General features: G+C 39.8%; 1 protein-coding gene across 6 annotated transcripts in view; it reads left to right on the forward strand.

Moving 5' to 3' along the window:
* Window positions 1-466: 466 nt before the first annotated feature.
* The window catches only part of ptprz1a (protein tyrosine phosphatase receptor type Z1a), a 91,532-nt gene continuing 79,772 nt past the window's right edge, over window positions 467-12,226 (forward strand). For all 6 annotated transcript variants that reach the window (XM_041996772.1, XM_041996774.1, XM_041996773.1 and 3 more), the window contains exon 1: window positions 467-706. In XM_041996772.1, coding sequence (XP_041852706.1) covers window positions 646-706 — 61 coding nt within the window. In that variant the 5' untranslated portion in view covers window positions 467-645. The remainder of the gene's footprint in view (window positions 707-12,226) is intronic.

Below are 12,226 nucleotides of genomic sequence, written 5' to 3' on the forward strand. Positions count from 1 at the left end.
AAATTCAGAAAACCTGGATTGGTTTACAGAACTGATTTCAGTAGCTACTGATTATCAGTTGTTTGGGTTTGTTAAAATTAGCTAAAGATGCCCAGAGTATGAAGAACTTGCTGCATACAGGCCACTCTCCCACTCTTTCTTGTCTTCTGTCCTTTCCCCTACCTCTCTTTTCTTTTATTCATCTGTAACTTTCCCTTTACATATTTTCTAAGTTGACAATTTATTCAGTCTTTGCACTTCATAATGAATTTGACGTTCCCTTTTTTCTTTTGTAAAAACACTAATAATTACAGAAATCAATTTAGAAATTGCATAAAAATATAAACCTACAAATGATTTTGCACTTGCATGGTATTATTCAAATCCCAAATATCGGTTGTGTTGTTGCTGAGGAGGAACCGTGAAATGTGGGCGGCGCACCACCCAAATCTAGAGGCTCCAGTTCGGTCAGTCAGTCAGTCTGTACGGAGGAAAGCGGACGGAGTGGAGCGGCACGCCGGGACCCGGGAATTCCAGGCTCCCCATACCAACACGGACAGCCAGACCCCATCTAGCAGGAGAGCAGCTCGGCAGCATGGAGCTGTGAGGACTGCTGGTCGACGGGATTTGTTTATTCACCACATCTGCGACTTTTCCCCTCTTAATATGGAGACTACACGCTGTTGGCTACTACTGACTGGACACTGCATCCTCATATGCCAACTAGGTAAGGTTTGCTATGGCATGAGATCATCTTCATGGTCAGATTTTGCAAAAAGGTGGTTTTGAACTTGCTGTACCAAGTTTTGCAGTGAATGCGCAGCAGCTTCAGGTGCGCAGCGAAGTGAAGTGCGCTGCTCCGCTCCAGACAAACTGAAGGCACCTGCGTGTCGTTGGCGGCCACTTAAAAATTGCGCAGGCTAATTTCCTGAATCAAAATAAGCGGAATCTTGCGCAAAAATGTGCGTCTTTGGAAACATATCCAAAGTGCGATTCTCTTTAATAATAATAATAATAATGATAATAAAGCGTTTGTCCTCCCCAAAATGTGCTCATATTTTCTGTTAATAACCACTGCGCTGGTCTGTGGGATCGCAGATTAAACGTTATGAGGCGTGAAGTTTTGGGGGGGGGGGAAAGTTTGGACACGGTGGTCTGTCTGGTTTAAATAAGCGTGTCAGACGCTCCAAATCTGGTCGCAACAGTAGCGCCAGACTTGATCTTCAGACGCTTCCCGGAGACAGACGATGACGCTGGGGTTAAATCATCTACAAGTCCTTCAGAGATTCATGGGTAAATTAAGACAGTAGGCTGAGTGATAAGAAGTAAAGTTTCTGTGAACGCTAAGTTCACATCGGACTGCACCGCGTGACAGACGTGTGTTGAACTTGGCTATGACGTCATGTTTGTGTTGAGACTCGAACCGGTTGTGGTTCAGGTGGAAGCAAGACACAGTGTTCTGCCTGGATTTCAGTGGTTCGATCCTGACTTCAACAGATCACGTGTAGAAATGCATTTGAGCAAAACACTGAAGTCCTGGTCGCCTGATGGATCCATCGTGTGTGAAGATGAGGTAGAGGAAGAGGAAGAAGGCACTGCAAGCCAACACTACAGAATAAGAAGTGCCACAAAAATGTGTGTGAATGAAATAATAAACTATGAAAACATGTGCTGGATCTTTGTAGGCTGTGGTGAAGCAGCCCAGATCCCCAACATCACTTTAATGCCAGAGGATTTCATTACCTGAATAAAAGACTCTTAGCCAGAGGAGTCACACTTATTCAGTCCTGATTCCACATACACTCACCTCCAGTGGGCCAGACCAGTAAAATGAGACCATAATTACCTAGAAATAATGAAAACTCTACATTTTTCCATTACATGTAGGCTACATTATCAACAGGTAATGAGATATATTTGTAGAAAATATTACAAACATGAAATTTCTGAAGAAAAATAGTAAAGTTTTAACAATATTTTTACATCAAACAGTATAAACACCCTACAAATATATGTGTATATGCAATGTATTTGGAAATACATTTTCTAAACTTCACACATTCACATATTAAAGATATTGTAGATTTTTATATATATTTTACATTGTATTTAATATGTTTATCTATTTTATGCCTTCATTTATTTTATTATTTTTGTTCAGGTCAGATCAAAATGGATCTGCAAAATCGCAAAACACATTCGTTATTCCACATTATGATCAGAGTAACTTTCAAGCTCTAAAATTTATCTAAAAGCAGATTTGTTGGCTGCACATCTATGATGAGAATTTATTGTTCCACCACATCCCAAAGAGTATCTGTTGGATTGAGATGGTGGCTGTGGAGGCCGTTGGAGTCCAGTGAACTCATTGTCATGTTCTAGAAAGCAGGTGGAGATGATCTGAGCTTTGTGACATGGTGCATTATCCTGCTGGAAGTAGCATCAGAAGATGCTTCACTGTGGTCATAAAGGGATGGACACGGTCAGCAACAATACTCAGGTAGGCTGTGCTGGTTAAACCAGGCCAAAGATAGAAGTTTACAGTCACTAAGAAAACAACAACAAAACAAACACAATTTCCAGACATTTCCTTTAAACTGTTGTGGTCCACGAAAAGGTGCTGGCAGAAGTAAGAACTTCCAAAGGTCTTCCTTCAGTTCTGACAAGTCTCCCTGTGCCTGCTGATGAAAAACATCCCCACAGCATGATGCTTCCACCACTGTGCTTCACTGGTATTCTTTGAGTGATAAGAGGTATTGGGTTTGTGCTAGATATGTCTAAAAAGTTTAAATGTAGTCTCATCTAACCAGAGGACTGTGTAAAAGTTGTTTGGGGAGTCTTCCACATGTGTGGACAGATCCAGAAGTCTGTGCTGTGTAGCTTTCAGCTCCATCAGGGTTACATTTGGACTCTTTGTTGCCTGTCTGATTAATGTTGTTCTTAGCTCAGCTGTAGGTTTAGCCCCTAAGAGACAGTTTGTGGTGGTATCATATTCTTTCCATTTTGTGATGATGGATCTTTCCGGGAAGTTTCACTTTCTCATTTTCTTTATTTTATTTTTATTTTCTTAATTTTTTATATAACCTGACTCAGACTCTTTAAGATGGGTGTAATGAAAGATCCTATCAGGTGTTGACATTATACATGCTGCTGTGTTTTAAAGTAGGTGTAGCTGTGGTTTAATCTTCTTTGGGGGGCCAAAGACCAGAGAATAGAGGTCAGGTGTGTCAGAGCTGCCACTTAAGTATGTATGGATCTAAATTTGTTTTCTTTAATCAGAGCTTGACTATTGCAGTAGAAGGAAAAGCACCCTTTTGTATAGAACAAGTTATAATGTGTAGATCTTTTTGTTTTTTTTTATTATTATTTTTTTAGGAAAAAAAAAGGAGACTGGTGGCAAAGTGTCAGTCATGAAATTTTCTAGTTTGCCAGAAAGCAAAAGCAAAATAATTAACAACAACAACAACAAAACCTAGTTATCTCAGAGAGTCGTTGTCAGAATTTCAGCCAGCAGGATGAAGGGTAATGTCATACTGAATATTGTCGTAATTACAAGTTTGTCTTTTGATGGTAAACACACTCCTACTGGGGGAAATAATTAAAAAGAAAAACGACCCACGGACAGAAACAGATTTTTATGTTTATTTGTTAGCTATTTATTTGTTCCGTAGCCCAGAAGTTGTTTCCTGTTTCATGTGTTGTCCAAGTGGCGATATAATGTTGTATGGGCTGTAGCAGTGCAGTGGCTCCCAAACTTTTTGAGTCATGATCCTCATATATTACATATTACATATGTTGGTGGTGTTCAGCTGTTTTTTTTTTTTTTGTATTTTTCCATTGCACTCAGCCATTGTGTGGATAAAAGGACTTGTTGTTTCCTTAGTGGTGGGCATGCAGCAATTTGGTGCATTACTGCCACCAACTGGTAGAAAGTGTGGAGCAGAATGCCAGATGCAGCGACTGAGTTATTAATTGTGTAATAAATAGTGGATCATCCTGTGGCCACCCTCTAAATATAAGGCTTGAAAGCTATTAAAATATTCATAAATAAGGAGAATAAAGGTGGGTTCACTGGTTCAATGCTGTGACAAGGCATCTAGCCTGAAGGCCCAAAATCAGTCACATTTTTTTATGTGTCATGAGTAATAGTATTGTTTTTTATTCTCTAATAAGCCCTGGTAAAAAATTAGCACGTTAAGAAACTAAATACGTTTAATCACAGTTTGCATTCCAAACAACGCAGAACGTTTGTCTGTGCACCATTTAACGATGTTGCTGCTATACTTAGCAAGTTTCAGACCCATCTAGTGACTCTATTTCAAAGAAACGACTAGCAACAAATCTAAGGATTTTTTCTGGTGATTTTGGAGACTTCTGTCGAATGACGTGAAGGTGTGTTTACTGGTTCACAGAGAGCAGTGGTGCTGACTCAGGCCCCTCCCTCATCCAGCAGTGCTCACAGCTGCAGACAGAGCAGGAAGCGTTCACCTCTGCTCCATGAACAGACTGAAAATAAAGTTGCTGCTGGCTGATCCCAACGTGGCTTATCGTCAGATATTTATGCCTATTAGCGAAGAGTGTGGAGGAAACATTTAAAACGTACTCTAACATGTTGTAGACTGTTAATTAGAGAACAGCCGGAGCTGTAAAAGTACTTAAAATGTCAAGTTAACTTTAGGTCTGTTCTAATTTGACAGAGGGATTGAGGGATAATTTCTATTTTTTTAAATCCTGTTTTATATTGAATTGCAGTTAAATGCATTTTTCCAGAGATTACTAGAGGTTGAATTTACAACATAAATGTTTGTGTCTATTATTTTCAGTCGTCCACTACAATCCGTGGTGTGTCCGGATGCAGCAGCAGCGGTTACCCTGAAATTGACATAGTGTCACGTAGGCTAGCTGGGAGAGAGCAAGCGACCCCAACAAGAAGTGTGACAGTGTCTTTTGGGTCAGAGAAATTTGGCAAATTAAATATTAAAATCTATTTCTGTCCGTGGGTCATTTTTTTAGTTTAATTTCTTCTAATCAAAAGTGAAAAAACAGCCTGTTCTTGTTTATTTTGTTTTGGGTTTATAAAAAAATAATGGAAACCAAGTTCATTATTTTATTAGTCAACAATTTTATATTCAGCTGTTCATTTGATTAAAATGTTGATGAACAATAAAAACACAACATAACAATAAGGCATTTATGGAAATTTTGAACACATTTGTGTCCGGGGCGTTTCGTACATCATAACCTGACTGATGGGATTTGTTTACACGTGCAACAAAGCAGCAGCAGCACAGCCCGTAACAGATGGTCAGCATCCCAGCTTTAAACAAAGAAAATGGGAAACAAACCTGATTTTCAGTGACATTATGAACCTTAAGAATCTGTTTTTTTTTTGTTTGTTTGTTTTTTCTTTTTTTGAAAGTCTAAAATAGCCCACAGTTTTTAGTTCAGTGTAGTTTGGATCTAGTTCAGTTTTAGATTTAAGAAGCAACCAGTTCAGATTCTGTTATTGAGGATTACCAGCACTGCAGTCACCTCAGGTGACTTTTGTAGCGTTTCCTCTCCTTGGTTTTAATTTCCTTCTGTTTCTCACCACTTTCTCTCCCTTTGTCCCTTTCATTCATTTTATCCCTCCTTCTCCGCCTGACACTGCTGCAACTTGGCAGACGTCCCTTGCTGCCCCACTGGTTGTCTGACAAAAAAAATCATTTGTGACCGAGGGGATATTTGATCACCAGATTAGTGGGTATTAGGCTCATCGGCGTTCATTCAGGCATAGATTGGGGCCACCGCTTTCAATCCTACAGAGTCGGCCCGCTTTTTCTTTCCACCGGCACTATGACGAATGAAGGCTGGGGTTACATGGGGAGACAAGCCAACCTGTCCTGCGTCACCTCCTCAGCTCGGGTAAATTATGCTGTCAGAGAACAGAATTGTTCAGTAACAGCAGTAAAGAGGACAACTCCAGAAAGGTGGGAGATGAAGCGGGGCAGAATGAGAAGGAAGGGTGGGGTGCAAAGTAAAAAAGGGGTGAAAAAAGAGGAGGGGGCGGGGATCTGTCACACTGGGATGTTGGACTGGAAGTGTGAGAGCCCAGTATGTGAGGGAGGGTAGATGAGTGAATCGTCTCCAGCAGCTCCTCCACCACCTTCAGCCTGGAGGCCTTACAGACCGATGAAGTGCAAGTTAAGCAGCACTCCTCTCTTAATTAATCTTCGTCAACGCCCCCAGCCTCGCTACCTCCCACAATTTCACTGTCTGCCACCTCCGTTCCCAGACTTGGTTGTTCGTTTGTGCTCTGCTAAAAAGTATCCTCCTTAATAAGTTGTTTGGTCTTAGATTTGGCCTGTAAACTTTCAACATTACTGGAGAAATTTATCAGGTTATGTCTGCCTCTGCAGAGTTCAGACAAGACAAGTTTATTTTTTAGAGCACTTTTCATACACGAGGAAATTGAAAGTGCTTTAAAGAAGTAAATAAATCAGTGTCATATGAAAAGAATTAGGAATCATATTAGAACATTTCCATTTTAGCACAAAAAGCATAACTGTGTAATATGTAAATTAAACCCTTAGAAGCTGTACAGTGCAGACATTTTTAGCATAACTGTGTCATGTTAGATTCAAAGTTTAGTGGTTAACAGTGGTCCAAGCAGTGACCCCTGAGGGACTCCACACGTCTTAGTGAGAAGCTCAGTTCACACCCACTGATGAAACAACAAAGCACTTATCTTCAAGATCAGATTTAAAACAAGGTTTACAGGTGTAAGATTTTATGTAATTTTATATAAAATAGTGTATATTTATATAAAATGACTAGAATATGTCATTTTTCTTATGTTCATATTGAAGTTTTAAAATGATTGTGTCTTTCTTTATGATAAAGTTTTGAAAACCCACTAATCATACAATTATTTCTTTTTTTCATGTCATAGCTTTTTGTTTTTGTTTAAAGAATTGCCTGAACTTCCAAAGTATTTATTCCCATATGTGCAAAATATTATTGTTTTGCAGGTCAGATCCCATTGCCTGCATGAAGTTATCTACATAATGATACAAAGCTCTATCACTTGAACATTTTTATTTTTTTTGTTAATGGATGTGACAGTGGTATTTTTTGTGTAGTTACGTGATGCTGTGGTAAACCGCACAGCTCAGTAGTGTTTTCTGCCACAATATGTGCCAATTGTATTTCTATTAACAGACACGTAATGACATTTAATACACCAGAATAAGATTTTCTCCCACCCCCAGCCACCTCATTGTTGACTGCAGTGATGCTTTGTCCTCTAAGGGTGTGTTATGTACAGTTAATTAAAATGTCAGAGAGAGAGCTCCATTCGATTTGTCAAAACACGAAACAGTTTTCCACTTTGCCTCAGTCCATTTTTAACTTTAGTCCAGAAAAAACTGTGGCCTTTTTTATTCATTTTAACATGGTTTCTGATTAGCACGGCTTAGCTTTGTCATTTTCCATAATGAAAATTTCATAGACAAGCTTGCTGACCAAGTCTGTCTCTTTTCTGCTGTGACCTCAAAATTAACCAAATGTTAACCTCCTCTATTGTCATCATGTTTATATATTTTTTTATCCCACAAATTAAGCAACTGTCTCCAGACTGAGTTCTCTAATACGCCCCCTAGTGGAATCCTCATATAACAGCAGCAGTACAATTATCTTCACAACAGAGTCGGTTGTCTGCAAAAATGCAGAGTTAAAAAGCAAGAATATTCTCAGCCCTAGAATGAAGAGGATGTGTTTTTATAGCAGTAAGAAGTCCCTTCTATACATTATTCCGGGAAATTACCAGAAGTAGACTATCCACCATTTTTGTGGTGGTACTTGTGCACTTGTCCAAAGTAATTGTGAAGATCATTTTCTAAACACTACCGCTTACTACTTAAAAATGTCAAGGAAATCTGGGAGACGCAGTTCTTGGTTGCTCTAACAGCAGTGGAAAACTTCTGTTGTGGAAAAATGCTGAATGCAAAGAATACAGACCTTTAATTCACAAAGACTGTCCCTGTCTGGGACCTGTTGGTTTACACAGACTCCCTGGACCAGCAGAAGACAGCGATGTTCGACAGATGTGAGTCAAGAATTTTAAGAAAGGATTTTTACTCCCAGCAACAGTAGAGTAAATTGTGGTGAAAAGTTGTCAATCCAACACAATATTCTGGGCATCCATGTTGCTGTCAAGCTTAAGATGGTGCAACAAGTCATGTTTATTATGCTAGTTATTGGTAATGGACTAAGAGACATGGGGCTGCCCTGCAGCTGAGCATAAATGACTAATTTGATACGTACTGTGAAATGTTACTTAGCGTAGACCTGCACACAAGGAAAAAATATTTGGACTTTAGTTCTAACCTCACAGATAAATTTATTGTATAAGCATGACATTTGCTTAATATGTTTTATTGTTTGAATGTGAAACATGAAAAGTATTTGTGTTTTTGTTTTTGAATGAGGAACCTGCACGTACAGCAGATCGTGTCTAATTTACTAAACCTGATTAGGTTGTACTTCATGCTGGGCTGAGACATGCAGAGATTCTGAATGATGATGTTGGACCCTAAAATCAGACATGTTGGCAGCTTTATTCTCCTCACGGTTCATATAAATGATTTTATTCTAGTTTTCAGAGACAGCTATGAAATTGGCATGACCTACATGCTGATTAAGAGCAACACACACACAGACACACCGTTTCACTGCCTACAGGCAGATGTTCTGAATTGCTTATAACTCTATGAGAGACCTGTAGGTTACATTTTGTTGCTCATCACAAGCTAGGTGGTTGATGAAATACTCTGGAATACCTATGAAAAGAAACCGAATGAATATTTCATGTATTAAGATCATTGGTCTGCAGTGAATGACTACAACTAAATGATCTAGCTAGTACAGAAGTATTACAGTACTTAAACTGAGATGAGGAGGAATGTCGAGTGGACTTTTTTTTCTTGTGTTTCTCCTTTCTCTGTTCTGATTATTGTCATAACCTCTACCTAATTAACATGAAAAATTAAATCATTTCCAGATTGGCAGGTGCATGTTAGAAGCGTCCCAACAGCACCTTGTCACTGCTCTCCGCTAAACATACGCACGGAGTCCATTTTTGAAGGAGCATGCATCCAGAATGCGTCAATTTGATCGATGGCCAACGTCAGTCCTTGAGAGCCACAATTCTGCAGGTTTTCCAAATTTCCCTGCTCCAACACACCTGACTTAAACTAATGCTGATCCTTATAGGCTGTTGGATCCATTTAATTTGAGTCAGTTGTGCTAGGGCAGGGAAATTTGGAAAACCTGCATGATTGTGGCTCTCGAGGACTGACATTGGCCACCCCGTTATAGATGTTTTAAGGCTGTAAAACCCCTCACTACACACTTTATACACTTTTCTCAGACAGGCATGAACATTTTCACACTTTCCTCTCTTGTTTAAACACCCTCAAAGTTCAAACCTTCCTAGAAAAATAAGTCCAGTGTTATAGAATGAAACGCGCTGTAAAAAAAAACATGCAAAATTGCACTAAAAAAATCTGTGAAACTGAGAAGCTGCGAAAGGTGAACCGCGTCATAGCGAGGGACCACTGGACACTCATTCTGATGGCTTCAGTGTTCTTTCTGCACATGCTTGAACCACGTGGGGGTTCTGTGATGTGATGAGTTTCAGAAAAGACTTAAAAAATGGAGGCAGCCAAACAGAACTGGACTTTTGTGGATACATTTTCATTGAAAACTGAAGAGTTTGTTGGGCATGTCGAAGAATAAAAGACTTGTAACAATGAATTGTTCACATAGATATTTAGAACAAGAAATTATTTTGAACAAATTTAATGAAATGAGTACATATTGCTCATGTCAAAAGCATTTGGATAATATTAAATCTTTCCATCATTTAAACACACAACTGATCAGATCATTTTATCCAACGTCCATGTATACATGTCAGCTGGAAAATGTGATCAGATTGATTTGAATTGGAGATAACATAATGTCTATTTAAACGTAGTCAATGACTCCAATCGCTTTATGTCCTTGTCAAACATTCTTTTCCAGTCTGATTCATAATAGCCATGTTTGATATCTTCATGTAAAGATGTCATCACAGGTTATGTAATTCTAATGTAAGTTTGTCTCTAAGTTATTGTGCAGCCCACACCGGCCTGCTCTATAACACCCTGTAGCTGAAGTCCCTGTGGCCATCTGTTAACCTAGAGGCTGTGAACCGTTTTTATGTTAGAAACTTAGTTCTGGGAGCTTGGCAGTCTGGAATTATGATGTCAAGTCTTGTTTTTTCTCTTGCTTGAGCTGACATATTCTTTCTGTCCAGCTTCATTTCCCTTTTCTTTCCTCAGCTCTTAATCTCTCATATTTCTCTTTTTAGTGATTCTCTGCCACTGGCTGCACATCTTCTGTTAACCGTTGTCACAGCCTCATGCCTTCATCCTTCTACTGTCCCCTTCCCCTACCTCCCTTCCCCCCTTTAAGGAGGGGGTTTTTTAATCCTCCTCCTCATTATGGTCCCCTTTCATTTCTGGGCGGGTGGGCGATAAAGGGGGAGTCGTGGGGTTGTTTTTGGTTAGCCAACCATATTGTCTGCTGGTGTCCAACTGGTACTCTGTCACCACTGTCACCCCTCTTTTCTCCTCCTCCTCCTGTGTGCTTGCCACCATTCGGTGTGCTGTAATAGATGACTGGGCAGATCCGGGTGGCCTATGGTGCTTCTGAAAGAGGGGTCACTAACACCGGGGCCCATTGCTGGGGAAAATAAGTGAAGCTCCTGTAGAATATCTAGTGGAAGCACAACTGATTTGTACTTAACTTTTCTCCTCTTTTTCTACTCTTTTCAACTTCCTGTGAATGGATGGTGTCTCTTTGATACTGGATGTTGGATGGCTCGTTTCTAAAAGCTTAACAAGAAATCCTTAAAAAAAAAAAAAGGCGGGGGGGGGGGGGGGACATAAAGGTAACGTGGTGCAGTAAAAAGCCTTTGATAAAAGGCCTCGGGAGGCTTGGAAGACGTAGGTCAGAGAAAGTCCATCTCCATAAAAGGGCTGATAAGCTTCTTGTGAAAGGGATATAAATAGGTGAATGTTTGGCAGATGTTAACATGCACAAAACTATTCAGTGGGCCTCAATAGGGCTTTCAGTGTATTTAAAGAACATTTACATTTATATTTCAGACATTAGTCTGATCCTTTTATCCAGATCAACCTCAGATGAGTTCAAGCATTAGAATGAGCCCATAATCCTCACCTACATTACTTGTTAACAGTAGCTTGGGTTGACCTGCAGAGCGCTGTGTCAGGATTTAGGAGGCCTTAAAGCAATCAAATAACTAAGAAAAGAAATGGATATCTTGATTTTATTGACCCAACAAGGAAGCCTGAAGCATTACAGAGCCCATGGCATGGTTTTCCATGTTTTTTCCATGTTCCATCTGTTGTGTTAAAACAATGAATTTCTACCTTTAGCATTACTAAAGGCTTAAAAAACACACATCAACACACTGGCCACTATTCCATTATAGTTCCCGGATTTTCTTGCATATTCATATTTTCCAAGCAGTTTTCCCCTGCAAGATCAGGCATGTTATCCACCAAGTCATTTTAAAAGCGAAAGTTTTCATTTTGCAGATCATGTCTGCTGAATGTGATTAATTAGCATGTACTGTGAGAAATGAATAAAAGGAGAAGCTAGCAATGAGCAGGTACTAGCCATCAGTTACCAGGAGTAGGTCCTGCAGAGTGAACTATCATTAGCCAAAATCCACTTGGACACCACAGAGTGAGCAAACAGCTGATGGTGTCCAGGCTAGTTCACCTGGTCCTGTCCAGGTAGACTACCGCCATTCCCCAGCTGGCATCCACTTGTACAGGACCAAGTGGCCAACAGCAGCCGTTAACTAGCCCGAATGCCACTTCATGCTCACACAGATCAGGGAGCCCCAGCCAACCTTTCCCAGTTTCTGCATCAACTTAAAATTTCATGCTAATCCGGCATTTTAGGCTGTACAATTGTGATTCTGACATTATCTAACTTGGATCCCTGACAGAGTTGCTTTCAGTCATTATTCAGTGACTTTGTCAGTTGATTATTTGTTTAGTTCTTTGTGAGACACTTGGGTTTTTTTCACTATAAAGAAAATCTTTGTTTTGTATTTGATTATTTCCTCTGAATCACGACATTCCTGCATATAATTGGTTTTAACTCTGCAGGTCTCCTCATGCTACTGGCT

The sequence above is a fragment of the Melanotaenia boesemani genome, chromosome 10, assembly GCF_017639745.1.
Source record: "Melanotaenia boesemani isolate fMelBoe1 chromosome 10, fMelBoe1.pri, whole genome shotgun sequence".
NCBI lineage: Eukaryota > Metazoa > Chordata > Actinopteri > Atheriniformes > Melanotaeniidae > Melanotaenia > Melanotaenia boesemani.